The 25,529-nt window shown below is 45.9% G+C and overlaps 1 protein-coding gene across 1 annotated transcript in view; it reads right to left on the reverse strand.

Annotated features, from left to right (window-relative positions):
* The window catches only part of CLGN (calmegin), a 629,426-nt gene that overhangs the window by 331,039 nt on the left and 272,858 nt on the right, over positions 1 to 25,529 (reverse strand). Inside the window, 1 exon segment of the mRNA XM_029603388.1 lies at positions 21,991 to 22,183. Coding sequence (XP_029459248.1) covers positions 21,991 to 22,183 — 193 coding nt within the window.

The following is a 25,529-nucleotide window of genomic DNA, read 5'->3' on the forward strand; positions in this document are numbered from 1 at the left end:
ACTATTTTGATTCTCACGTTAATGATACTGAATTGATGCAGTTTTATTGCTCTGTAGTTGCTCTTCTCTGTGTTAATGGTTCAGACAGTAATTTTCTTTTTTTAGAAAGACCTAGACTAGATTTTTGACACAGGAATTTTTGTTGTTTTTTTTTTTTTGGCACTTCCAGGGGGTGGGGGAGTATGTACTACACCTGAGTTTAACTGTTCCAGATACCTAAAAGAGAAAGAGATTAGCAGGCTGCATGCTGCCAGTGGGAGATGCTGTTGAGCAAGGACCTAAGACCACACTTCATCGAGGGGTGGAGAGGCACCCAAATAACTGCACATATGGATGCAGGCTATACTAAGCGCAGTAGGCCTGATGCTGGATCATCAATGAAAGGTGGCCTATATATCTATCCTGGTGAGCTTGGTGTCCCCCAGAAATCAGAGAGGCCAACCACATACAACAAGAAGAATGGAGATCGCAATGGATGACAGAAGATACTGAGACCAATCACTGTGGACACTCCTGGCAGGCCACAGGCATGCCTTGCTACTGTTTTAAATTGGGCAGATCTCTGTGTCAGTTAAACTCCAGGGCCATGCAGTTTAGATGGGGCTTAGGTATTGATAAGGATATTCTGACCCATTACTCAGAGGGAGCTTTTTCTTGCAAATCTGATAGTAGCCCTTGTTTTTCTATATTTGCTAGTCCTAAAAGAACCAGTGTTTATTGTTTTGACCTATGTAAATATAGATTAGCACACTGCCTCTCATTAATTACAGCACATATTAGCCTGTTTGAATAAATCTATAGATATTGTGTCACTTAAAACTCTATTTGTAGCTGAACATCTTCATTCTTTGAGTCACAAAATCATTGACGACCGGTCGCTCCGCTATGTTAAATTGGCTCCTACACCCTATCATAGAAACATAGAAATGACGGCAGAAGAAGACCAAACGGCCCATCCAGTCTGCCCAGCAAGCTTCACACGTTTTTTTCTCTCATACTTGTCATGTGTATTTGTATCCTGTGTTGACCCATCGTGTTCATCAATTAAGTCAACCACACCCTCTTACTATAGCCTCTTCCACTGCTGTGGATTCCAGGACATGATTACTCAAGGGGTGGAGTGTAAGGGAAACTGCAGAATCAGCTGCAGCACTGACATTCGGCCTGGAGAAAAGATGACCTGACCATCCATCCTTGAGTCTGGATATTGTTTAAACTGGGACTGCTGGCAAGGATAGTGAGTAATCCTGTCCCACAAACACAGAGTCTAGTTTTGGCACGCACACTTGTTTGGCTATAAAAGACAAACAGCTATGGCTGAAAAACGGGGAGAGCGAGAAACTTACTTTCACTTTGCTGGCATGCAAAGTGCTGCGTGTCCTTTGTAGACGTACAAAGTGACTGGACCCCTTTTGCCTGTGGTGGGCTCTCTCTCTCAGGCAGGCTGATGAAAAGGGTGTTGTGAGTATTGGCTGAAATATTGTGCACGGATACAGATGTATATGCTTAGCAATAATTTTAATGCTTGGAACTGTACATGCTTAGAACTGTATATTTTAGTGCTTAGAGCTGTATATTTTAGTGCTTAGAACTGTATATTTTAGTGCTTAGAACTGTATATGCTTAGAACTGTATAACTTTAACACTTAGAATTGTTAAGATTGTATATCAATAAACATATTATTTTACTTTTACCATATTCTCGCCTACCTCATTCCTTACACCAAGCTAGGTGAAATACAATAAAAGATAAAAACATAATACAATCAAATTACAATTAAAACAATACAACAACTTAATCAAAACATAAAAGTGAACAAATAAATAGAAATCAAACAAAAACTTAGGAATTATGAACAAACAGCATTCAGTGAAAACTGATGAGCTTCCATAAACCTCTTGATAAAGAAGAGCCTTCAAAAAATATGTTCCATAGCTAGTAAAAGGGCGATCGGGGAAACTACAGACCGGTTAGCCTGACTTCAGTGCCAGGAAAAATAGTGGAAAGTGTTCTAAACATCAAAATCACAGAACATATAGAAAGACATGGTTTAATGGAACAAAGTCAGCATGGCTTTACCCAAGGCAAGTCTTGCCTCACACATCTGCTTCACTTTTTTGAAGGAGTTAATAAACATGTGGATAAAGGTGAACTGGTAGATGTAGTATACTTGGATTTTCAGAAGGCGTTTGACAAAGTTCCTCATGAGAAGCTTCTAGGAAAAGTAAAAAGTCATGGGATAGATGGTGATGTCCTTTCGTGGATTGCAAACTGGCTAAAAGACAGGAAACAGAGAGTAGGATTAAATGGACAATTTTCTCAGTGGAAGGGAGTGGGCAGTGGAGTGCCTCAGGGATCTGTATTGGGACCCTTACTTTTCAATATATTTATAAATGATCTGGAAAGAAATAAAATGAGTGAGATAATCAAATTTGCAGATGACACAAAATTGTTCAGAGTAGTTAAATCACAAGCAGATTGTGATAAATTGCAGGAAGATCTTGTGAGACTGGAAAATTGGGCATCAAAATGGCAGATGAAATTTAATGTGGATAAGTACAAGGTGATGCATATAGGGAAAAATAACCCATGCTTTAGTTACACAATGTTAGGTTCCATATTAGGTGCTACAACCCAAGAAAGATCTATGCGTCATAGTGGATAATACATTGAAATAGTCAGTTCAGTGTGCTGCGGCAGACAAAAAAGCAAACAGAATATTGGGAATTATTAAAAAGGGAATGGTGAATAAAACGGAAAATGTCATAATGCCTCTGTATCGCTCCAAGGTGAGACCGCACCTTGAATACTGTGTACAATTCTGGTCGCCACATCTCAAAAAAGATATAATTACGATGGAGAAGGTACAGAGAAGGGCTACCAAAATGATAAGGGGAATGGAACAGCTCCCGTATGAGGAAAGACTAAAGAGGTTAGGACTTTTCAGCTTGGAGAAGAGACAGCTGAGGGGGGATATGATAGAGGTGTTTAAAATCATGAGAGGTCTAGAAGGGGTAGATGTGAATTGGTTATTTACTCTTTCAGATAATAGAAAGACTAGGGTCACTCCATGAAGTTAGCATGTGGCACATTTAAAACTAATCGGAGAAAGTTCTTTTTTACTCAACGCACAATTAAACTCTGGAAATTGTTGCCAGAGGATGTGGTTAGTTCAGTTAGTATAGCTGTGTTTAAAAAAAGGATTGGATAAGTTCTTGGAGGAGAAGTCCATTACCTGCTATTAATTAAGTTGACTTAGAAAATAGCCACTGCTATTACTAGCAGTGGTAACATGGAATAGACTTAGTTTTTGGGTACTTGCCAGGTTCTTATGGCCTGAATTGGCCACTGTTGGAAACAGGATGCTGGGCTTGATGGACCCTTGGTCTGACCCAGTATGGCATGTTCTTATGTTCTTAAAGTCTAAGGCAAGGCACTCCAAAGTACAGGGCCTATAGACAAAAAAATTTGTCATCTAGTCTGTATTAGGTGGGTGGATTTTACAGAAGAACTTGCCATTAATGATTGCTCAAAAAATGGCAAATTTCAGGAAAATGTATAAAACATCAAGATGACTTGCAAGATAAGAAAAATGACCTTATATAGTATCCAATTTATTGAGGCATGAGCTATCTAAGACAGAGTCCACTTCGTCAGATGCTGCTACACCAAACTAATGTAACTATCCCTCTAAAGATTTGCAAGATAGCAAGTTTGCTAACCATAAACACTGTTTACCATAGATAGTAGGATGAATTACCTATGATGTCATCTGGCGGCACCAAACAAACTCATTTCTCCAAGCTTGTAAAGCATTGAGCTCTACATAGAAACATAGTAATGACAGAAAAAGACCAAATAGTCCAACCAGTCTGCCCGGCAACCTTCCCATGGTAGTAAATGCCGCTCCGTGCAGGTTACCCCCATGATTCTGTTAAGGGTAGTAACTGCCACTCTACTAAGCCTATACGAGAACTCCCATGCAGGTGTTGTCTCGAGATCCTCCTCAGTCTGTTCCAGAGCTAACTAGCCATGTAGCTGACTCTCTAGGGAGGACAGTGAGTATCTACAGAAAAAGCACAGTTGCTTACCTGTAACAGGTGTTCTACTAGGATAGCAGGATGTTAGTCCTCACATGTGGGTGACATCATCCGATGGAGCCCGGCATGGAAAACTTTTATCAAAGTTTCTAGAAACTTTGACCAGCACACTGAAAATGCCCAACATGCCACTATCTGCATGTCCATGCGCGTTCCCCCTTCAGTCTCGTAGCATAGAGAAAAAATACGTGCAAAAAATAAAACAAAATGACGGAGAACCCGACTTAGCGGGGTGGTGGGCAGGATTTCTAAGGACTAACATCCTGTTGCTTAGGAGAACACTTGTTACAGGTAAGCAGCTGCGCTTTCTTCTAGGACAAGCAGTATGGTAGTCCTCATATGTGGGTGAATACCAAGCTCCAGGCTGTTCCCAGTAGCCGGCGAGACCAACACATGCTGAACAAAGTGCCAATGGCACAACATCAACTGCGGCTCTGTTGGTTGGTAGGAGACTGCCTGGCTCTAACCAGGGGTATGAGGCAGGAAGAGTTGGGTTCAGGTCTGGAAAGATTGCGCAGGACGGACTGACCAAAGGCACTGTCCTGTCGCCCATCTTTGTCTAAGCAGTAGTGAGCCGCAATCGTGTGACAAGAACTCCATGGTGCGGCACGGCAAATTTCGATGACGGGGACTGCTCGCAGATGAGCTGCAGACATTGCCATGGCCCACACAGAGTGAGCTTTGATGCGGCCTGTCAGCTGAAGGCCCACTCGCACATAGCAGCAGGCAATACAATCCGCCAGCCAGTTGGATAACTTCCATTTCCCCACCGCTATTTACAGCCTATTGGTGTCGAAAGACACGAAGAGCTGAGTGGACCTTCTGTGACCGTCTCTGCGATTTCAATAGAAAGCCAAGGCCCTCTTGCAGTCCAAAGTATGAAGAGCCCGTTCCCCTGGGTGAGAATGGGGTCTCGGAAAGAATGTGGGTAAAACGATGGACTGATTGATGTGGAAATCAGTCACCACCTTAGGGAGGGAACTTCGGGTGCGTACGCAAGACCACACAATCATGAAAAAACCTTGATTATGGTAACCAAGGCCTGAAGCTCGCTGACTCTAAGAAGCGAAGTAACTGCCACTAGTAATAAAACTTTCCAGGTGAGGAACTTCAGATTGCAGGAATGCAACAGCTTGAAGGGAGGAACAATGAGCCATGTCAGGACAATGTTGAGGTCCCAGGACACAACAGGGGGTCAAAGAGGGGGCTTCAATTGAAGCAGGCCCTCATAAAATGACTCACCAGAGGCTGCACCGATATGGGTGTGCCAGCTACACCTCAATGGTACGCACTAACCGCACTAAGATGGACCCTGACTGAGTTGATTTGAAGCCCAGACTTGGAAGGTGCCACAAGTAGTCCAAGAACCTGGGAAGGGGGCATGTGAATGGATCCAAGTTATGCCCCATACACCAGGTAGAGAATCTTCTCCATTTCAAACTACAGGACTTCTTGGTGGAAGGCTTTCTAGAAACCACCAGTATCTGCGAGACACACTCTGAAAAGGTCCAGAGGTGGGAGAATTAGCCGCTCAACAGCCACGCTGTCAGGGCCAATGCTCGGAGGTTTGGATGGCGCAGGGTATCCTGGTTCCGTGTTATCAGATCGCACGCAGTCCCCAACCGAATAGGGTCCCTGACTGAAAGGTCCTGAAGAAGAGGGAACCAGAACTATCTGAATCATGTCCCTCTGTCATGTTGAAGCTTCAGGAGGGTCTTCAAGAGGAGCGGGAGAGGAGGGCATTCGTATAGAAGACCCGGCCAGATATCCCCCCTCCGGCGACAGGGAGAAGAAATTGCCCACCTTGTGATTGTACTGGGAGGCGAAAAGGTCGACATCCGGGGTACCCACCGATGAAACAGTCTGGCTGCTACCTCCATATTCAGGGACCACTCGTGTGGCTGAAAGGAGCGGCTCAGCCTGTCTGCCAGCACATTCAAAGTCCCAGGTAGGTACGCTACTTGCAGTGACATCCTCTGAGAGACAGCCCAGGACCAGAATTACATAGTCTGAGTAAACAAATAATTATGGGTGTAGCTTGCTTGTTATGGCGGTTACTACCCCGAATCAATTAAGCCTGATACTTCACTTGGAATACATATCCAGCGCAACTCACTGCTTCAACGGCAGGGGGGAATAAAGAAAAGAGGAATTATATTCAGACAACAACCAACAAGGACTGAATGGCACAGGCTGGGTAACAAATAAGCGTGGGAGTAGCTTGCTTATTGCAGCAGTTACTACCCCTAACCAATTAAGCTAGATACTTCACTTAGATGGAGCTCCAGCACTGCTCTCTACATCAATGGCGGGGGTGGAAGGTAACTAGAACCAAAAAGTTACTAATAAGGGCCAAGAATAACAGATAAGTATGAGGAAAAAAAAGTGTGAAAGCTTGCTGGGCAGACTGGATGGGCCGTTTGGTCTTCTTCTGCCATCATTTCTATGTTTCTATTATGACCATACTAGTACTGCCTCATAACAGAGAAGGAATGAGCTGTGCCTCCTTGTTTGGTTGTCCGTCCGGATCAGGACTTCCTTGCAGGACAACCGGTCCCTGAACGCCAAGAGGGTGTAGCGGATCACCCAAAGCTCCAAAAAATGTATTTGGCAGCGGACTTCGTGAGCGGTCCAGAGATCTTGCATGTGGAGACCGTCCACATGGGTTCAGGTGTTGGTGGTGAGGACCACCCAGGTCGGGGCAGCCTGGAAGGGAATTCCCTGCTCCAAGTTGCAGAGGTTTTCCCACCAATACAGAGATGCCCTCGGAGGCTCCGTGACTGGGATAGAAGTCTCAAGGTCCTGGGAGGCCTGTTGCCACTGCTCCCGCAAGGTCCATTGCGCCCTTCTCATGCACAAGTGGGCGAGAGGGCTAACTTGCACCGAGGTCACCATGTGGCCCAACAAATGGAGAAGGTGGGCAGTCACATGCCGGCTGTTGTGGACGAAGGTAGCCAACAAGGCGAGGGCAAGAGCTCGATCATGGCGCAAAAACGCTTTTGCTTGCACCTTGTCCAGCCTGGATCCTATAAAGTCCAGCTGAGGAGATGGGCAGAGGCAACTACTCTGGGTAGTTGATCAGAACCCCAAGGACTGCAGACTCTGCAGTGTCAGGGCTAAAGCACTCAGCACCCCTGTGCAGGAATCGCTCTTGATCAACCAGTTGTCTAGGTATGGGAAGGCATGCACCGCATAATGCCTGAGATACACAGCCATCACTGCTAGGAATTTGATGAAGATGTGAGGGGCTGAGGCCAACTCAAAGAGCAGTACACCTTGTACTGGTAGTGAGCCTTCCCCACCAAGAAGCGGAGGTATTTTCTGTGGCCGGAGAAGATGGCTATGGGGTAGATTTTAAAAAATAGCGTGATTGCGTACTTTTGTTCGCGCACCAGGCGCAAACAAAAGTACGCTGGATTTTATAAGATACGCGCATAGCCGCGTGTATCTTATAAAATCTGGGATCGGCGCGCACGCAAGGCTGCCGATTTTGGGCAGCCTGCGCGCGCCAAGCCGCGGAGCCTGCCTTAGTTCCCTCCGAGGCCGCTCCGAAATCAGAGCGGCCTCAGAGGGAACTTTCTTTCGCCCTCCCCTCACCTTCCCCTCCCTTCCCCTACCTAACCTACCCCCCCGGCTCTATCTAACCCCCCCCCCTACCTTTATCCATGGATTTACACCTACCGGAGGCAGACGTAAATCCGCGCGCGCCCGCAGGCTGCGGCCCTCCGGAACAGCCCAGGGGCTGTTCCGGAGGGCGCGGCCACGCCCCGGAACGCCCCCGGGCCGGCCCCCCCAAACACCGCGTCATTTGGCGACGCCCTCAACACGCCCCTTTTTAAAAGCCCGGGGACTTACGCGCGTCCTGGGGCTCTGCGCGCGCCGGCGGCCTATGCAAAATAGGCGCGCCGGCGTGCGAGGGCCCTGCTCGTGTAAATCCAGCCAGATTTACGCGGGCAGGGCATTTAAAATCCGCCCGGATGGCTATGAGCGTAAGCCTCCTTGAGATCGAGGGAACAGAGCCAATCTCCTCTTTTGAGGGGTATCAGCGTGCCCAGAGAGATCTTGAACTTTGCTCAACTTTGTTCAACACCCTGAGGTCGAGAATGGGGCGCAGCCTCTGTTCCTCTTCAAAATTAGGAAATAATTCGAATAGAACCCTCGGCCCTGCTGAGGATAAGGAATGGGCTCTACCACTCCTGCTGCGAGAAGGCCAGAGAGTTCTGTCCGAAGTATGACCTGCTGGGCAGACGAAACCCATGATGGACACGGGGGAGGTAAGGGGGAGGTCTTTTGGGAGCCATCTGAAATTGAGTCTGTACCCCTGACGGACTATGGTAAGGACTCATTGGTCCAAAGTGATGTCCTCCCAGTGATGGGCGAAGCTGATGAGCCTGCCACCTACTGGGGGATCTGGCATCAGGGGTATGCTTGGTTGGCTCGTGCTCCCTCACTGCCAATCAAAAACCCGTAGCTGGGGCTTGCTGGATGAGGTCTGGATGCTTGCTGCTGACGAGAGTGGTTCCTGGAGCTAGTGTGCAGCGTGTGAGCTCGGGAGGCAGGAGGATAATATTTCCTCTGCCTGTAAAAGGACTTCTTAGAACTTGGCCTGGAAAATTTCCTGGCAGAAGGGGCATCAGAAGTGCTAGCAGAGAACTGTTGTTGGATTTTCTGGCCGTCCTTTAATTGAGCCACCGCATCCCGGACCTTATCCCTAAAGATGTTGTCACTTGTGCAGGGGAAGGTCTGCCAGCCTCTCCTGCACCTCTAGACGGAGGTCAGAAGCCCTAAGCCAGGCCATCTTACAGGTGCCGATGCCCACGGTGGCTACATGGGTCATGGTCTGAAACACATCATAGGTGGACCTTACCTCGTGTTTGGCAGCCTTGAAACCTTACAGGACAATGGCCACGAGCAACTCCTGGTGCTGCTGCAGCAGGCTCTCTGTGATATCCTGGACTCATTTCCACAGGTTCCGGTTGTATTGGGTCATGTACAACTGATAAACGGCGATGCAGGCGATGAGCATAGCGTCCTGAAAGACCTTTTGGCTCAGTTCCCTATGTTCTTGCCCCAGAGGAGCAGAGGCATGGGACCAGAGAGTCTGGCTTTTTTTTTTTTTTTTAAGGGCGACCTCCACTACCACCGACTGGCGGGGGAGGTGTCGCCTCTCAAAATCCATGGCCTGCTGTACCAAATAGGTGGCATCCACCTTCCTATTTATGGGAGATATGGAGATCGGGTGCTCCCACATCCGAAGGAGAAGGTCCTTAAAGATGTCATGGATGGGAACCGTCAATTTCCTTGGGAGCTTCGACGTACTGGAGCACTCCCAGCATCTTATGTTATGCATCCTCCTTCGTAAGCAGTTGGAAGAGGATAGCCTCGGCCATGGCCCTGACGAACCCCGCAAAAGAGAGATCCTCTGGGGAAGACCGATGCCTCTCCTTTGGTGGGGAAGGCTCGGAGAGGGGAGGTCATCCGAGTATTCAGATGAAGACTCCGAGGAATCGTTCCCCCATGGATCATAGGGGCCTTCCCTCTTCGCTAAGGCCATCGTGGCATGGGCAGGGACCGCAGGGGATTCCAGCCCTGGGTCCCGATGGCTTCAGAGGCACAGAGGACACCGCGGGAATCAATGGTTCCCCTGGCACTGGGGGGACCGAGGGCCGCGGGAGGCTGGAGGGTCCGGGCAAAGGCTCAGAGAAAGGAGGCCTCAGAAATGCGACACTGGCTGAGTCTTCCTCCTCCTTGGATCCTCAGGCACCAGATGCGTCGGTAGGGCACCTAACAGGACGTCCAGACACTCAAGCAGAGGTGACAAAATAGACAGCGGAGGCTCAGGCACCAGTATGGAAGCCGGTGGCACGGGCGGCTCGACGCTTCATAGAGCTCTGAGCAACGCGGTCTGCACCCTGTGGTCCAACTCCTCCTGGAAGTTTGGTGAGGTGAGGACTGAAGGAGGACGACGAGGTGTCACTAGTTCTTCCTTGGTTCTCTGGGGATACACGCTGCCCAGCACCAATAATGGTGGGGGAACACCTGAGACTCCCAGGTGCGTCGGAGGATGGGACCTCAGAGATTTGGGATAGCTTTGGTGGCAGTACAGCAGCCACCGCTAAGGCACCAGAACCAGAGCCACACGTCAATGGCGATCTGTGCTGATGCTTGCGGGATCTCCCATGGTGCTCGGCCAGGTCTTTCCCTGGCACCAAGGAAGCGGAGGATCCCATGTCCTGGAAACAGGTGAGATCAGATAAGACCGGTCACTGTTCCCACGATCCTACCTAGATGTAGGAGAGAGAGTAGTGAGAGGGAGCAAGGGGTTCCCCCTGACCCCCAAGCGTCGATGACGCCGACGCAGTTGTGGACAGAGCAGAATTTTTGGAATTGAAAAGTTTGTCCATCTTATCGAGATGTACACGATGGCCCTTGAGGGTCATCGGGTCACATAGCTGACACCCTCTGACATCATGTGAAGCCCTCAGGCAGAGGATGCAAACATTATGCGGATCTGAGATTGACATGGTCCGCGGGCACTGGGGGCACCAACGAAAGCCAGATGCCGCCATGAAAGAATACCCGACATGCAGTCAATAACCAACCACCGGGTAGCGGAATGCCGAGAATCGACCATGGAAAGCAGGGGAAAAAAAGGTTTTTAACCTACCACACCGAGGAGGCACTGACAGCGAAGGGGTAGCAGATGATGGTATGGGGAAAAAACTCACTTTGCAGCACAAAGGCAAAAGATGAAGCAGAGCTCCACAAACCACTAGGCAACTGCACTGCGAAAAAAGAGAGACTGAAGGGTGACCTTGCATAGACGCGCGGATAGTGGCACGCTGGGTATGCTCAGTGTGCTGGTCAAAACTTCTAGAAACTTTGACAAAAGTTTTCCTTGCCGGGCTCCATCGGATGATGTCACCCACATGTGAGGACTACCATCCTGCTTGTCCTAGGAGAACACTGTTTACGGTAAGCAAACTGGCTTTTTCCATTGATAAGCAGGCTAAATTAGCCATGATATGTGAGGTGTCGCAAGCTGAGGGATGCAGTGGAATGTTATTGAAAAGCAACACGGAATCTGCCATAGAGAGAAGACTACTGCGAGAGTACATTATGCAATGCTGCCTGTGCAAAGGTACTGTGTGAAATTGATTGCTTGTCTAAACAGGAATGGGACATAAAGGTATGTACTGATGCAGATACCCTCAAGAGGTGCTTCTTGCAAGTGGCCAAAGGAGGCGGCCATGGCTCTGACCTGATGAGCTTTTACTGGATCAGTAAGATCAAGTCCTGCTACTATCCAGTTAGATAGGATGCGCTTTGACCTTGAAGCATCCAATCGTTTAGGTTAAAAGGAGACAAAGAGCTGTGAAGCCCGACAATGTGGTTGAACTCTTCTCCTATTGTAGGCCAGAGCTTGCTTACAGTGCAAGGTATGCCGATTCCTTTTACCTTCATGAGCATTTGGCCGCAGAAAAAGCATTGGTAATTCTATGTACTGAGTAATGTGGAAAGCAGATATTACTTTTGGCAGAAATTTTGGATGTGTGCAAATGACCACATTATTGTGAAAGAATTGCATGTAACGTGGATAGCAGAAAAGAGTTTTTAACCTTCTTTCTCTGAGCGCTGAGGTTATGGCTATGAAGAAGATTACTTTCCATGGTAAGTACTTCAGGAATGCCATGTCCATCAACTGTATAAGGACAACTTTGAAGTCCCATAGTACTGGTGTTTTAAGAGCCATAAATCTTTCATGAATTTCACCACCAGAGGATGCCGGGAGACAGGCTTATCATTCACTGCTATATGATAGATTTCTATGGCACGAAGATATACTCTTACTGAGGTAGTTAGGTCAGAATCTGATAAGAGGTGCAAACAGAAGTGTCGTGGCTCACAATAGAAAAAGTCAAAGCCATTCATAGTGCATCAAGTCGAATAACTGTACCATTTAAAAGCATAAAAGTGTGCCTGGTTGAAGGCTTGCAGGTTGAGAGAACAGTATCTTTGATTGACTTGGGAAAGTACAGGTTTGCTACTTTCAAGTGCTCAAAATTCATACTGTGAGGTTGAGGGATTCCATGATTTGATGAAGCCATTTGCCGTTTTCCTGAAAAAGCAGTTGAGATGAATCAGAGGATGTTGGGAAAGACAAACAAGATATACATATCAGACTTGTCTGGGTCAAGCCAGACCTATGAGAATCAAGGAGGCTTGGTCTTGAAGCAGCTTCCAAATTGTTCTCACTATTAGAAGCTTTGTCCCCAATCTATTAAGAAAGCGTCCTAAGCAGTTTGACATTTGCTGGGATAAATGGAGCAAAATTGATCGAGTTTCTGATTGTACTCTGTCGCAAACAGATCTATTGATGGATGACTCTACAACTCAAAGAGTTTGTCTACCATGGATTGTCTAATGGACCTTGTATGAGGATGGAACATTCTGCTGAGATGGTCCACTAATGTATTATAAGGTTATGTGGTCTGAAGGATGACATGATGATCTATCACCCTTGCCAGATTTTCAGTATCTCTTGACAAAGCTGCCAACAGTTGGTTCCTCCGTGCTTGTTGACATAAAACATGTCAACCTGGTTTTCAGTTTGCACTAATTTGCTTTTCTCTTGCAGGAGATGTGTGAACACATGATGCACATACTTGATCGTTCTGAGTTAGAGAATATTAACCTGAAGATGACTCTCTTCAAGAGTATGTGTTTCCCAACCTTTGGTGGAGACATCTGACGCTAAGATGACTTGGTGGGGAAGCAGTCGAAGAGAGGGTTACTTCTCAAAATACATGAGGAAGGACCCACCAGCAAAATTCCTATTTCATTGGTTGAGAAATTGAAATTAAAATTCTCAGGGGCTGAGTGAGTTGATCCCATTGATTGTGCAAGTCCCATTCAAAATGGCAGATATGCAAGCGAGTCAAAGGGACTGCATGAATAACTGCTGCCAGGAGGCCAAGGACAACCAATCTATGATGGTTATGAAGCATTAAATGGACAGGAGATATCAAATTAAGCAATGCAGTACGTGAGAAGCATTGTCAGAAGGCATTGTCAGAAGGCAGGAATGCCTTATCTTGCAAGGAATCTAACCATGCACTGATGAATTGGATCAGTTGGGTTGGGATGGTATCAGGGGTAGACTTAGCAAAGTTTAACAGCTGATAGGCCAAACTGGTAATGAGCAAAATCTAGTTTGAAATGAAGGTAATGCCAAAACAAGAAGTGGATAGGGATGTATATGTAGGCATCCTTAAGATCCAGCAAGCACATCCAATCCACTTCTTGAATAAAGGGGCACATTGTGCTGAGGGAATTCATCTTGAACTTCTCTTGGTGGAAGTAGCTGTTCAGGTGTCAAGTCCAGAATGGATTTCCTGGGAGTGAGGAAATAATAGGAACAGAAGCCCTGGTCTTCCTGCAGAGTCGGGATTAACTGTATAGCATACTGCTGGAAAAGATTCTGAATTTCTATGGAAAGTAGAGGAGAGGTGCGCCTGATCTGAGAGTGAAGCTCTGAGTCACAGAAGAGAAGGAAGTTGGGAAAAATATAAAAGGTAACCATGTTGTAGAATTTTGAGTACCCATTTGTCCGTTGTGATTTGGCGCCAAGCTCCCAGGAAGGATTGGATTCTCCCCCCGACCGGAATAGTACGGTGTAAAGGAACAGAGATCATACAACTCTGCCGAAGTTTAGGTTGGGTCTTTTGGGACGATTTCATTTGTTGGCGGAAAGTTTCCTCTGGCGGGGTCAACCAGATTGCTTCCTGATGTTGTTGCTTCTGTGGTTGTAGAGGAGGCAGATGATATTGATGGAAGGCGTGATAAAGCAAATGTTGCTTACCTGATGTAACAGGTGTTCTCACAGGACAGCAGGATGTTAGTCCTCACAAATGGGTGACATCGAGGATGGAGCCCTGTACGGAAAACTTTTCTGTCAAAGTTTCAACAAGCTTTGACTGACACTAGCACACTGGGTGCACTGAGCATGCCCAGCCTGCAATTATCCCTGTGAGCCACAGGTGTCTCCCTCAGTCTCGTCTTATAGCTAAAAAGCGCAAGCGAAACTAAAATAAAAGTATACAGACCCAACTCCGCGGGGTGGCGGGCGGGTTTCGTGAGGACTAACATCCTGCTGTCCTGTGAGAACACCTGTTACATCAGGTAAGCAACATTTGCTTTCTCACAGGACAAGCAGGATGGTAGTCCTCACAAATGGGTGAGTACCGAGCTGAGGATGCCCGGGAATGCACCAGATACACCGCAGATGCGCAAAGGTGTAACGACTGAGGTGGAAATGGGAACGGAGGGCATCCGCAACACCATAATGGGTTCGTGGAAGGATGTTGGGTAGTGAATTGAAAAAAGTAAGAGTAGGCGGACTGGCCAAACATGGAGCATGCCGGCTAGTCAAATGTAAGCAATAATAGGCTGCGAAGGTATGGAGAGGACTCCAGGCTGCAACCTGATAAAAAAGTACAAGCAGCAGTAACCAAAGGGAAGCTGTTAAGGCTAAGACGGACACAACAGTATGTGGATACCCACAGTGTTGTAGTGAAATGTCTGCTTGTTGGTAGGAAAGGAAATATAGACCACTTAATCAGAAGGATTAGGTCTGTGTGGCCACTGGAAGTAGCAGCTTGACCCTTGCATGAAGGAAAGAGTCAAGTGGAATTCACATGGAATGCAGTGCAATGTAGATAGAATGTAAGCGCAGCATTACTGTCCAGGAATGTGGAAAACCCAGTCTCTCCCTAGGGCGAGAGAGAGAGGTTAGGAAAAATTAATAGAGTATTTCCTGAGGAAAGGAGATACAAACATCTACCTGAAAAGGATAGAAAGTTGAATGCGTAGAACTACTCAGTGGCAGAGGAACGGAGTCAGGTGAGTATGGAAAGAGTGCATAACTCACGGACCCTGCTGGCAGGAATGACATTAAGAGGGAAAGAAGTTCCCTTGCCAAACTGTGGAAGAGAGGAATGGAAAGGCTCAAACGTAGAATGTATGAGACTTATAAGGAGAATATATATGTTCATTCCGTGATTAGAGAAATAGAGGCGGCTTGATCAGTGGATAATCCATGGTAAGCCGACTCAGAGAGGATTACCGAAGCGGGAACCCAACTCCCAAAACGATACAACCTCCTAAGAGAAAGGTGTATCTATGTGGAGGATGTCTGGAGAACAGAATCCGAGGGAGTAAGAAAAATGGTGGAAAAGTAAAAGGGGTAATACCTCTTTTTTTTTTTTTTTTAGCGTCAGGAGGTAAAGCCTGCCATATTAACGGCAAGATTTATGTTTAGAAGGTTTTGTGACGCTACCAGAACCTAAGAACATCAGTAAGTCTATGATTTGGGACTGACTGGTGAGAGAATAAAGGTTACTGATATGATGGATTGAGAAGTATGGGAAAGCATACTGATCTCAGTCAGGGAGTGGGGAAAAGAATACTGAACCCCATCCCATTTCAACATTAGAAGAATGCTGGCTACGAGAGGCAGCAGAAGAGATATATTGAAGAGGCCTTTGATGGAAGAAAAGGCATCTAAGGGAACGCATAGGAAACATGTGCAGGGAGCAGAACCTGTGCATCGTATGGAATGATGCAGACGCCGAGGAAAGTTTAGTTAAACTCAGCGTTAAAAGATTTGCCCTGTACACATGTAATTGAGACCATTCGAGAGGATAGAACCTACGTGGAGAAGGTCTGATAGAGCGTTCATTAAATCTCTTAGATATGTGGCCCAAGGACGCATGAAGTGAACAAGGGCCAAGGGTAGAGCTGCGCAGCTGTCTAGCAGAGCAGCTAAGAGGTAATGCGTGCTTATGAGTTGGAAAGCACATTGTCCCTATGCTGTCTGTCTGTATGCACAAAGAATTGTTGCAAAAGCAGTATTGGAAGGCATAAGGGCATAACTCATGGGTGCAACGTCCAGGAAGTTTATGAGAAACTATGCTGGAGTGCAATAGATGCATAATGGGTTGACAGCTTTCAGGAGAAACTTTATAACCCTAAGGAATTGCGAGCATGAGTCGAAGGAGACTAGGTCCTAGTTCGAACTGGGATAAGAATCAGGGACGAAAGCAATGAAACCACTTAGGTCCATTGAGTATAGAATGTCACTGAATATAACCCATAGCAGTTTTGAATTATGAGAAAAATGCATAGTGGGAAGAAACCCCATAGCCCAACCATGAAAAGTTGAAAGGCTGAGGTTATGGAAAATATGCGCAGGGACATATAACAATGTATCAGAATGTCTGTGCGCATGCTGGACAAGAGGGTCTTAAGACTGTGGTGTCCAGAAGTGTTACAGAAGGGATTTATGGCAGTGACAGTAATCCCAGTTAGTAAATGTATAGTGAGTCCTGAAAAAAGTGAGAGCTCCTTGCATGTACTGAAAGTGGTTAGCAGTAGTCTATGCAAGGAAAGTGAATAATGTTACACTCCGCAGAGAAAACAGCATTCACCAACAGTGATGCAAGAGACAGTTCACTTACCGAAGCTGGTGCCAGCGGCAGAGCTTGGGGTTGTAATGTTGACTCACCATAAAGCACATAGAAACATTAAAATAATGTACTTACTGCAGTATGGAGTGATGGTAACCAAAGATACCATTGTACCTGTGACGTCTAAAGAAAGTTGGATTTTCTTAGGTCCAGGATGTGCGGAGAGTAACTATTTTCTGTTAAAAGAAAGAATAGTGCAATTAAAACTCCCCAACCCCCCTCCCTTCTCCCCTCTGCACTTCGTAGCGCCTGGGGGAGTGTACCGGGGACTTTGGTACAAGGTGGGGTGGCCGCTCTGATATCTGACCAGATGGGAGACCAGGAGGTGTCCCAATGGAGGATATCATGTAGGCTCCTGCAGGTGTGTGAGCGGTAAGTGGTACCCGCATTTCTGTATGCTGTACAAGGAGACACTGAGACCTGTGGCCAGGCCTCAAGGTGGACTTGTACATGGGGCAATGGTTGCTGAATCTCATGTTTAGCAGATCAGCCAATGCAGCTGGACCTTGGTTGGGAGGGAACCAAGAGTCAGAGCATTGGTCGGCACAGGGACTTGTTACTGACAAGAGAAGAAGCCCTGCTGCAATCCCAAGAAGATAGAGGGGTTCTCCTGATATTGTGGCTAACATAGCTAACATAGCGATATGTGACACTAATACAGTTCTAAAAGGCACATGACCCAGAACTTTTCGAACCACGGTCCGAATGGGAGAACACAACTCTATGGGAATGCCGCCGAAGCGGGTACTTACCATCCGATGTGGATCGCCGCAAGACGAGCCGGTGAAGATTGTTGACTCCGACGGTCTCCGGAGTCCTCGAGGGTAAGGCCGGGGACGTAAACGTCCATCTCGCTCTGAAACCCGGTATGGTGGCACAGGTACAGAGGAGACAGGCCAGGCGTGAGTGGCGTTTAGACTGCTAAGTGTAACAGATGGCCATAGTCCCACACCACTTGACGGTGGGGCACACCAGGAACAGAGGAGCCCTAACGGAACTCATGTTCCCTTCCCTCGTCACAGCGGCTCGATGTGTCGTGACGCCAATGCAGAAGCTGTCGGACCTGGATCCGGAAGTTCTGGATCACCAAGGACTGCCAAAACTGTAGGAACAGTGCTGATGGCAGTGGTGATGTCGCTCTGCCCAAGCGTTGTCCAGCCTGGAGAAGGATGGCACCGATGTGCTGGATGGCGTCAGCGGCGGACGATCACGATGTCGGCGATGATGGGTGCCACGGTGCTCGGCCCGGTCTTTCCCCAGCGCCGAGATGGAAGCCCTCGTCGTCCTGGAAGGCGATCGATGACGAACTGTCAGCACGCCTGCTCTGCTCCTGACACAATGGAGTGTCTTAAGCTAATACGGGGCTTAAAAAAGAACCCAAAGCGTGGAGCAATGTGAGGAGGCGAGGGTATTATGTGGCGGTGCTATGTCGGTATTGACGATATTGAAGGCAACCTAAGGGGCTTCGAGGATATCATCAAAATGGGTATGAAAAATCGTCGATGACTGGCCAGGAGAATGATGACAGTGACGGGCACTGACAGCAGTGGCATAGGTATCTTTGAAACGATGTGGAATCGAATAATCGAAAAAACATTGCCGTTATTGAAAAAGATACCGGCATCGACTGAGTCGAAGTCGAATCAATAGGGCGTCAAGGACACCGAAGGAAAACGGAGGTGTCGAGGGCATCGATGCATGGAGGCGGGCATTTATGCCGTTTGTGGCATGGCCCACGGCCGATCAACTATAGGGCCACAGACGTTGACGGTATCGATTTGGACAGACTCAGATTTCCAAGTGTACATGGCATCGGTGCCCCAGACACGTGTGTCGGTGGCATCGATATGGACACGTATGGAATCGATGGCATGGATCTCCCAGTCGATGAATTCCATCCCGCATCAACGCCAGTCCTGGAATCGGCATGGGCATCGATGCCAGCCATAAGGCTGGCATTGGCATCAACGCCCATCCACGGAATCGAGCCGGCATGGATACCCACTGATGGGACCCACCTGGGCATCGAATTTCACCGATGGGAGCAGCCTGGCATCGACTGCCCTCGATGGATGCATTCTAACATAGATGCCCATGGATGAAACACCTGGGCATCGGTGTCCATCGATGCAAAAGGACCTGGCACCGATGCCATCGACGGACGGCCATCCGGCACCAATGCCATCGACGGACAAGCCATCCGGCACCGATGTCCATCGATGGGGACCATCCGGCACCGATGTCCACCGATGGGGACCATCCGGCATCGATGCCCACCGACGAATCGATGTGGCACCGATGCCCACCGATGGAAAAGGGCTGGACATCGGTGGGGAGGATGGGGCATCGATGGCATCCCCAAAAGGGGGGGGTGGCATCGATGAAGTGATCCTGGGATCGTTAAAAAGTGTCTCGGGCAGCGGTGGCGGCGACCCGAGTATGCATGGCAGTGACTAACAGCGTGTGCGTCAATGGCATGCATCCGGGGTAGGGACGGCACCGAGGAAGCCCAAGGAAAAAAACAGTGCGTAGGAGGAAAAAGCCTGGTAGCACTGAAAAGCAAAAAAACATGGATAAAGGCATCAGGGCACCGAGGGGGGAGGGGCGCTGATGACATATAAAAGCCCAGGGCGGTTTAGGAGGGTCCCGGTGTAGCGATAGGGTATCGACTGCGTGAGGGTACCAGGGAAACGAAGGACTTGAAGCTACAGAGGTCCTAAAGTTAAGGAAAAAATCCCTACCCCACTAGCATAAGCAAGAGAGTGTCACAGAGATACTCGCAAGCTGTTAAAGCTAACTGAAAAATGGGGGAAGGGAAGGCTTCAGTCAGTTAACAGCCTTAAGATAGTGACAGAAACCGACCGAAAAATAAGAATAGTACTCACCGAGCGTCGTAAAAACGTACGCGGAGGGAGACCTGTGCAGGGGAAAGTGTTTTTTGAAGTGAAAAGTTAAGTGTTTCCATGAGGTAATTAGTTAAAAAATCCTCACAGAGCTCCAACCGCTATGCTGACTGCAGAGCAGAAAAAAGAAGACTGAGGGAGACACCTGTGGCTCACAGGGATAATTGCAGGCTGGGCATGCTCAGTGCACCCAGTGTGCTAGTGTCAGTCAAGCTTGTTGAAACTTTGACAGAAAAGTTTTCCGTACAGGGCTCCATCCTCGATGTCACCCATATTGTGAGGACCTACCATCCTGCTTGTCCTGTGAGAAAGATGTCTATGGTAGTAAGGCCTTCTGTATGAGAAGGCAGGCCTTCATGGTACAGAGGACAAGGACTGCACTGCTACATTTTTCTCTTATCTGAGTTACTGTTTCTTGAAGCTTTTCTACAAAGAGGTTGTCTCCTAAGCAAGGAAGATCCGCTAGCTTTTCCTGAACATCTTCCCAGATGCTATTTGCTCAGAGCCACACTATATGCCTAACTCCAGTGCAAGCCACTGATGTTCTTGCTACAGAGTCAAAAAGCTCTAAGTCCTGCAGAGGCTGTGGCGAGATAATTTCCCCAGCCTCAGATTGTATGAAGGGCTTTAGTTTTTGTACATGGAAATATCATGTAGAATTGATGATGAGCTATACGGGCTGTCAACAAAGAATCCTGGAATTCTTTTTTTTTTTTAACCACAGTTGTCTAGAAGCAAGGCTCCATCAGAAGTGGAGTGATAAACCGGTTATAGAATGTTTTGAACTACATCCTTTCAGAAAGACTTCCCCATTCCTAAAAGGTTGCCCCGTTCCTTATCAAAACTGAATCCTCCTACCTTGTACCATAGTCTCATCCATGCATTGAGACTCTGCAGATCTGCCTGCTTCTGGGGACCAGCACAAGGAACAGGGAGGAATTTCAGAGAATGCTATCCTGAAGGTTCTGGATTTCAACTTCCTAGGTAAAACCCTAAATTTGGCTTCTAGAACTTCCCTCCCACAGTGTGTACTATGTCATTGGTGCCCAATATGTACCAGGACAGCACTGTCCTAGAATCCTATCTAGATGATGGCGTGAGTTCTGCCCCTTTGCACCATGGCAGGCAAGTTACCAAGTGATCCTCGCATCCACCCACATTCCTAATAATCGAATCACCAACTATGAAGGCTGATCTAACCCTTCTCTTCTGGGCAGTAGCCTTGAGACTCTCCTTCTCGATGCAAGAGGATAATGCATCACCTTGAGAGCAGGGTCCTTGCTAGAGGATCATTCCCTGCTACACCAGGGTGATGTTCTCTGACCAGGTGACCTTCCTCCTTCAAGGCAGCACCAGGGTGCCAGATTGGAGTTGGGACTTGGTTACTATGTCCCTGAAGGTTTCCTCTATATACCTCTCTGTCTGCCTAAGCTCCCCCATATTGGTCTTTATCTGCCATCTTTCACTATGTTACTATTCTAATGTTTGAGACTCAATGCTAACATGCAAACTCATAAGTCTTTCCAGTTCTTATGATAAAAGATTTAAATATTAACAGAATGGAGAATTAACCAGAAGGTCCTGGTCCTTTTCTTAATCTGAAGACTGCTTTAATGATGCTTGGCCACCAGCACAATCATGGTTGGCTCTATGGACCTCTCCTTGGCCAGTTCTAAGCTGGATTCTCTCATACTGGAGAGGAGTTTGGAGCCTCTCCTGCTGGGTCCAAACCGCTCCTGGCTAAATCTTAGTGTAAAAGCCACATGAAGAGACATTTTAAACTCCAAATATTTACAGCTTTCAGTATAATAAAGAGGGACATTTTTAGTGAACATGGAAAGCACCTCTTGAAACCATTGGCATGCTTCTCAGACATGGTGAGAGGAAACTCTCCCAGTAAAACAAAAGAAGAAACCTTTACAGAAAAGACATGCAGAGAAGAAATTTTTTTTTAGCTTAGCTAGCACCAAATGTGAGTTTATGGCAGAAATGGTACTATTTAGTCATGGCAAGCAGAAATAACACAATAAAAACACATTTTAACAATGCCAAAAACTTAACTAGCGTGCTACCCAGAAAGGAAGTGCAGCTGGAAAAATGTTTTGGATAGCTTCAGAAATTAGATGCTGATGCAACAATCATCTGCAAAGCAGTCCAAATAACATTCTCTGACGGAAAAAGGAAAACCTGAGTGTCCAGAGGTGCACAGGAAACCATTGTGCATGGCTAGCAAAGCTTTCCTAGAAGCTCTGAAAACACCCTCTGCACTTGAACCACATGTGATCCAACAGTATGCTGCTGCATCTACTTGTCAGAGAATAAAGGGAAAAGATTTGCAATGAAGAATGAAAAAGAAAAACATAGAAATCAATTGCCTTTGAAAGAAATAGATTGCATTTCAAAAAGACTACTAGCTTTTAAAAAAGTATGAACTGGTAAAAATTTTAAATAAAGGATACCCAGAGTATACAGATGAGTCTTCATGTCTGTGAAGTATATTTTTAAATCAACATCAGGGCGCTTGGCATGTTTTTCCTCATAGACTCCGGTTTTGGGGTTCTTATGTCTGAAGATGAAATGAAGTTTGTAATCCTCCCCACATTTATCTGGTCCAAACATAATTGTATATGCTGTTTTGTCATAAAACTGTTCCTGCAGGAGGGAAAATATATTGAATTGAATATCAATTTATCCCCTTGGCAAGGAGCCTGGCAAATAGAACCTAGCTCCAAATTGACATCCAGGGTATGCATGAAGTTGATTTTTAAAGCTAAAATAAAATCAGAGAACAAAAGATTCAAAATGAAGTCTGAATGTAAAGCAAAAAACATTTTTTTGTAAAACATGTAATAAAAGGCACAAAGACAGTTAAAAAAAAAAAGCTAAAATGTTTATCACATCTATTTTAATAAGGAAAATTAGAGATTTACAACAGATGTTATAAAGTCAACATTTAATACTTTTTAAATATTAAAAATGATAGAATTATTCATGGAAATGATATCTGAGGCAGAAATTAGATTTGAACTTATATAAATACCTACCCAATAACTTGTGAATCATGCAGGGATCATCCAACAGAACACTAAGTCAAAGGTGAACTTGAAAACGCAATCTCAATAGCTGGTTCCTCCACATATCTCATAGATACATTAATACTAAGAATACCAATGTAAATTCAAAGGATTCAAGAAATATTTATGTATTTATGTACAATATTTATAGCCCACACCCTCCAAAATAGCATACAGAGTAACACAAAAACATCACATTTACCTACTACAAAAGAAAATAAAAGAGAAATACTAACCACAAACAGGCTGTCAGTAAATCATTAAAGACTACAAAAATATATGATTTATAGGAAAGATTAAACAGCTCCTACATGGGCTTTCACAATGGATCACTACTAGTATCATGTTGCCATGCAAGAGATCTGGGTTCAATTTCCAAGCCCAGCCTCTGCTTTTCAGTTAACCTGAGACTTAAGATGCTGCAGAGGCAATGTTCACAATCCCTGAAAAGTCTCAAGTCATTGCACAAAACCATACAATCTGCTGATCACTGGGCACCAGTGATTATCATATGGTATGGTTTGATATCGCAAAAAGAATACAAAGGTCACATGAGGATCTAAGTGTTGAATTTAAAAAATACAGACTTTGTCAAACTGGGATCATACCTAGAGGAAGAATTAGAAGACTGGGAGAAAATGGAGGAGGTAAAACAATAGTGGGCCAACTTAAAAGGAGCTATTACAAAGGCAACAAATCTATTATGTTAGAAAAAGTAAACAAAAGAAAGAGGAAAAGAAACTGTTCTGATTTCAAAGGAGGTGGCTGAAAAAATAAAAGCAAAAAACAGCGTTCTAGTACATAGGATAGCAAACTGAGGAACACAGGAAAGGATACTTGGTGAAACCGAGGGGGACGAAGAAAGTAATCAGAAAAGCAAAAGGTCAAGTGGAAAAAAGAATTGCCAAAGAAGTAAAGAGAGGTGACAAAACATTTTTCAGATATATCAAAGAAAGGAGGAAGACCCAAGGTGGTATAGTAAAATTGAAAGGTGACAAGGAGCAAAGTGAGGAGAAAGGCGAAGAAATAGCAGAAATATAAACAAATACATTAGTTTGGTGTTCACTAAAGAAGACCCTGGAGAAGGACCATTGCTAGTAAACAAGATTGTGGAAGGGGGTGGAGCAGACAAACTCCGTTTGCAGAAGATAATGTATGGGAAGAGCTAGAAAAACTGAAAGAGGACAAGGCCATGGGGCCAGATGAGGTTCATCCCAAGATACTGAGGGAGCTCAGAAATGTGCTAGTGGGTCCGCTATGTGACGTATTCAATAGATCCTTGGAAACGGGAGTTGTTGCCGAGTGACTGAAGAAGAGCGATGGTGGTCCTGCTTCACAAAAATGGGAGCAGAGAGGAGGCTGGAAACTACAGGCCAGTTAGCCTCACCTCAGTGGAGGGAAAATTAATAGAGACTCTGCTGAAGGAAAGGATAGTGAACTATCTACAATCCAGTGGGTTACTTGATCCGAGACAGCAAGGATTCACCAGGGGAAGGTCCTGACAGACCAATATGATTGATTTTTTTGATTGGCTGACTAGAGAATTAGATCAGGGAAGAGCGCTTGAAGTGATTTACTTGGACTTTAGTAAAGCTTTTGATACAGTCCCACATAGAAGACTCAAATTATTTCGCAATGACAGAGGGGAGCACTCGGGAGGAGGTGTGGCACTTTATGTCCGGGATGGCATAGAGTCCGGGATGGCATAGAGTCCAACAGGATAAACATCCTGCATGAGACTAAATACAAAATTGAATCTTTATGGGTAGAAATCCCTTGTGTGTCGAGGACGACTATAGTGATAGGGGTATACTACCGTCCACCTGGTCAAGATGATGAGACGGACAGTGAAATGCTAAGAGAAATCAGGGAAGCTGATTTCTCTTGGTAGTGCAGTAACAATGGGAGACTTCAATTACCCCAATATTGACTGGGTAAATGTATCACCAGGACACGGTAGAGAGATAACGTTCATAGATGGAATAAATGATAGCTTTATGGAGCAATTGGTTCAGGAACCGACGAGAGAGGGAGCAATTTTAGATCTAATTCTCAGTGGAGCACAGGACTTGGTGAGAGAGGTAACGGTGGTGGGGCCACTTGGCAATAGTGATCATAATATGATCAAATTTGATTTAATGACTGGAAGAGGAACAGTGCAAATCCAAGGCTCTCGTGCTAAACTTTCAAAAGGGAAACTTTGATAAAATGAGAAAAATTGTTAGAAAAAAAACTGAAAGGAGCAGCTACAAAAGTAAAAAATGTGCAAGAGGCGTGGTCATTGTAAAAAAAAAAAAAAAAAATACCATTCTAGAAGCACAGTCCAGATGTATTCCACACATTAAGAAAGGTGGAAAGAAAGCAAAACGATTACCGGCATGGTTAAAAGGGGAGGTGAAAGAAGCTATTTTAGCCAAAAGATCTTCATTCAAAAACTGGAAGAAGGATCCAACAGAAGAAAATAGGATAAAGCATAAACGTTGGCAAGTTAAATGTAAGACATTGATAAAACAGGCTAAGAGAGAATTTGAAAACAAGTTGGCTGTAGAGGCAAAAACTCACAGTAAAAACTTTTTAAAATATATCCGAAGCAGAAAGCCTGTGAGGGAGTCAGTTGGACCGTTAGATGATCGAGGGGTTAAAGGGGCACTTAGAGAAGATAAGGCCATCGCGGAAAGATTAAATGATTTCTTTGCTTCGGTGTTTACTGAAGAGGATGTTAGGGAGGTACCCGTAATGGAGAAGGTTTTCATGGGTAATGATTCAGATGGACTGAATCAAATCACGGTGAGCCTAGAAGATGTGGTAGGCCTGATTGACAAACTGAAGAGTAGTAAATCACCTGGACCGGATGGGTATACACCCCAGAGTTCTGAAGGAACTAAAAAATGAAATTTCAGACCTATGAGTAAAAATTTGTAACC

Source organism: Rhinatrema bivittatum, chromosome 1 (assembly GCF_901001135.1).
Source record: "Rhinatrema bivittatum chromosome 1, aRhiBiv1.1, whole genome shotgun sequence".
NCBI classification, from domain to species: Eukaryota; Metazoa; Chordata; class Amphibia; order Gymnophiona; family Rhinatrematidae; genus Rhinatrema; species Rhinatrema bivittatum.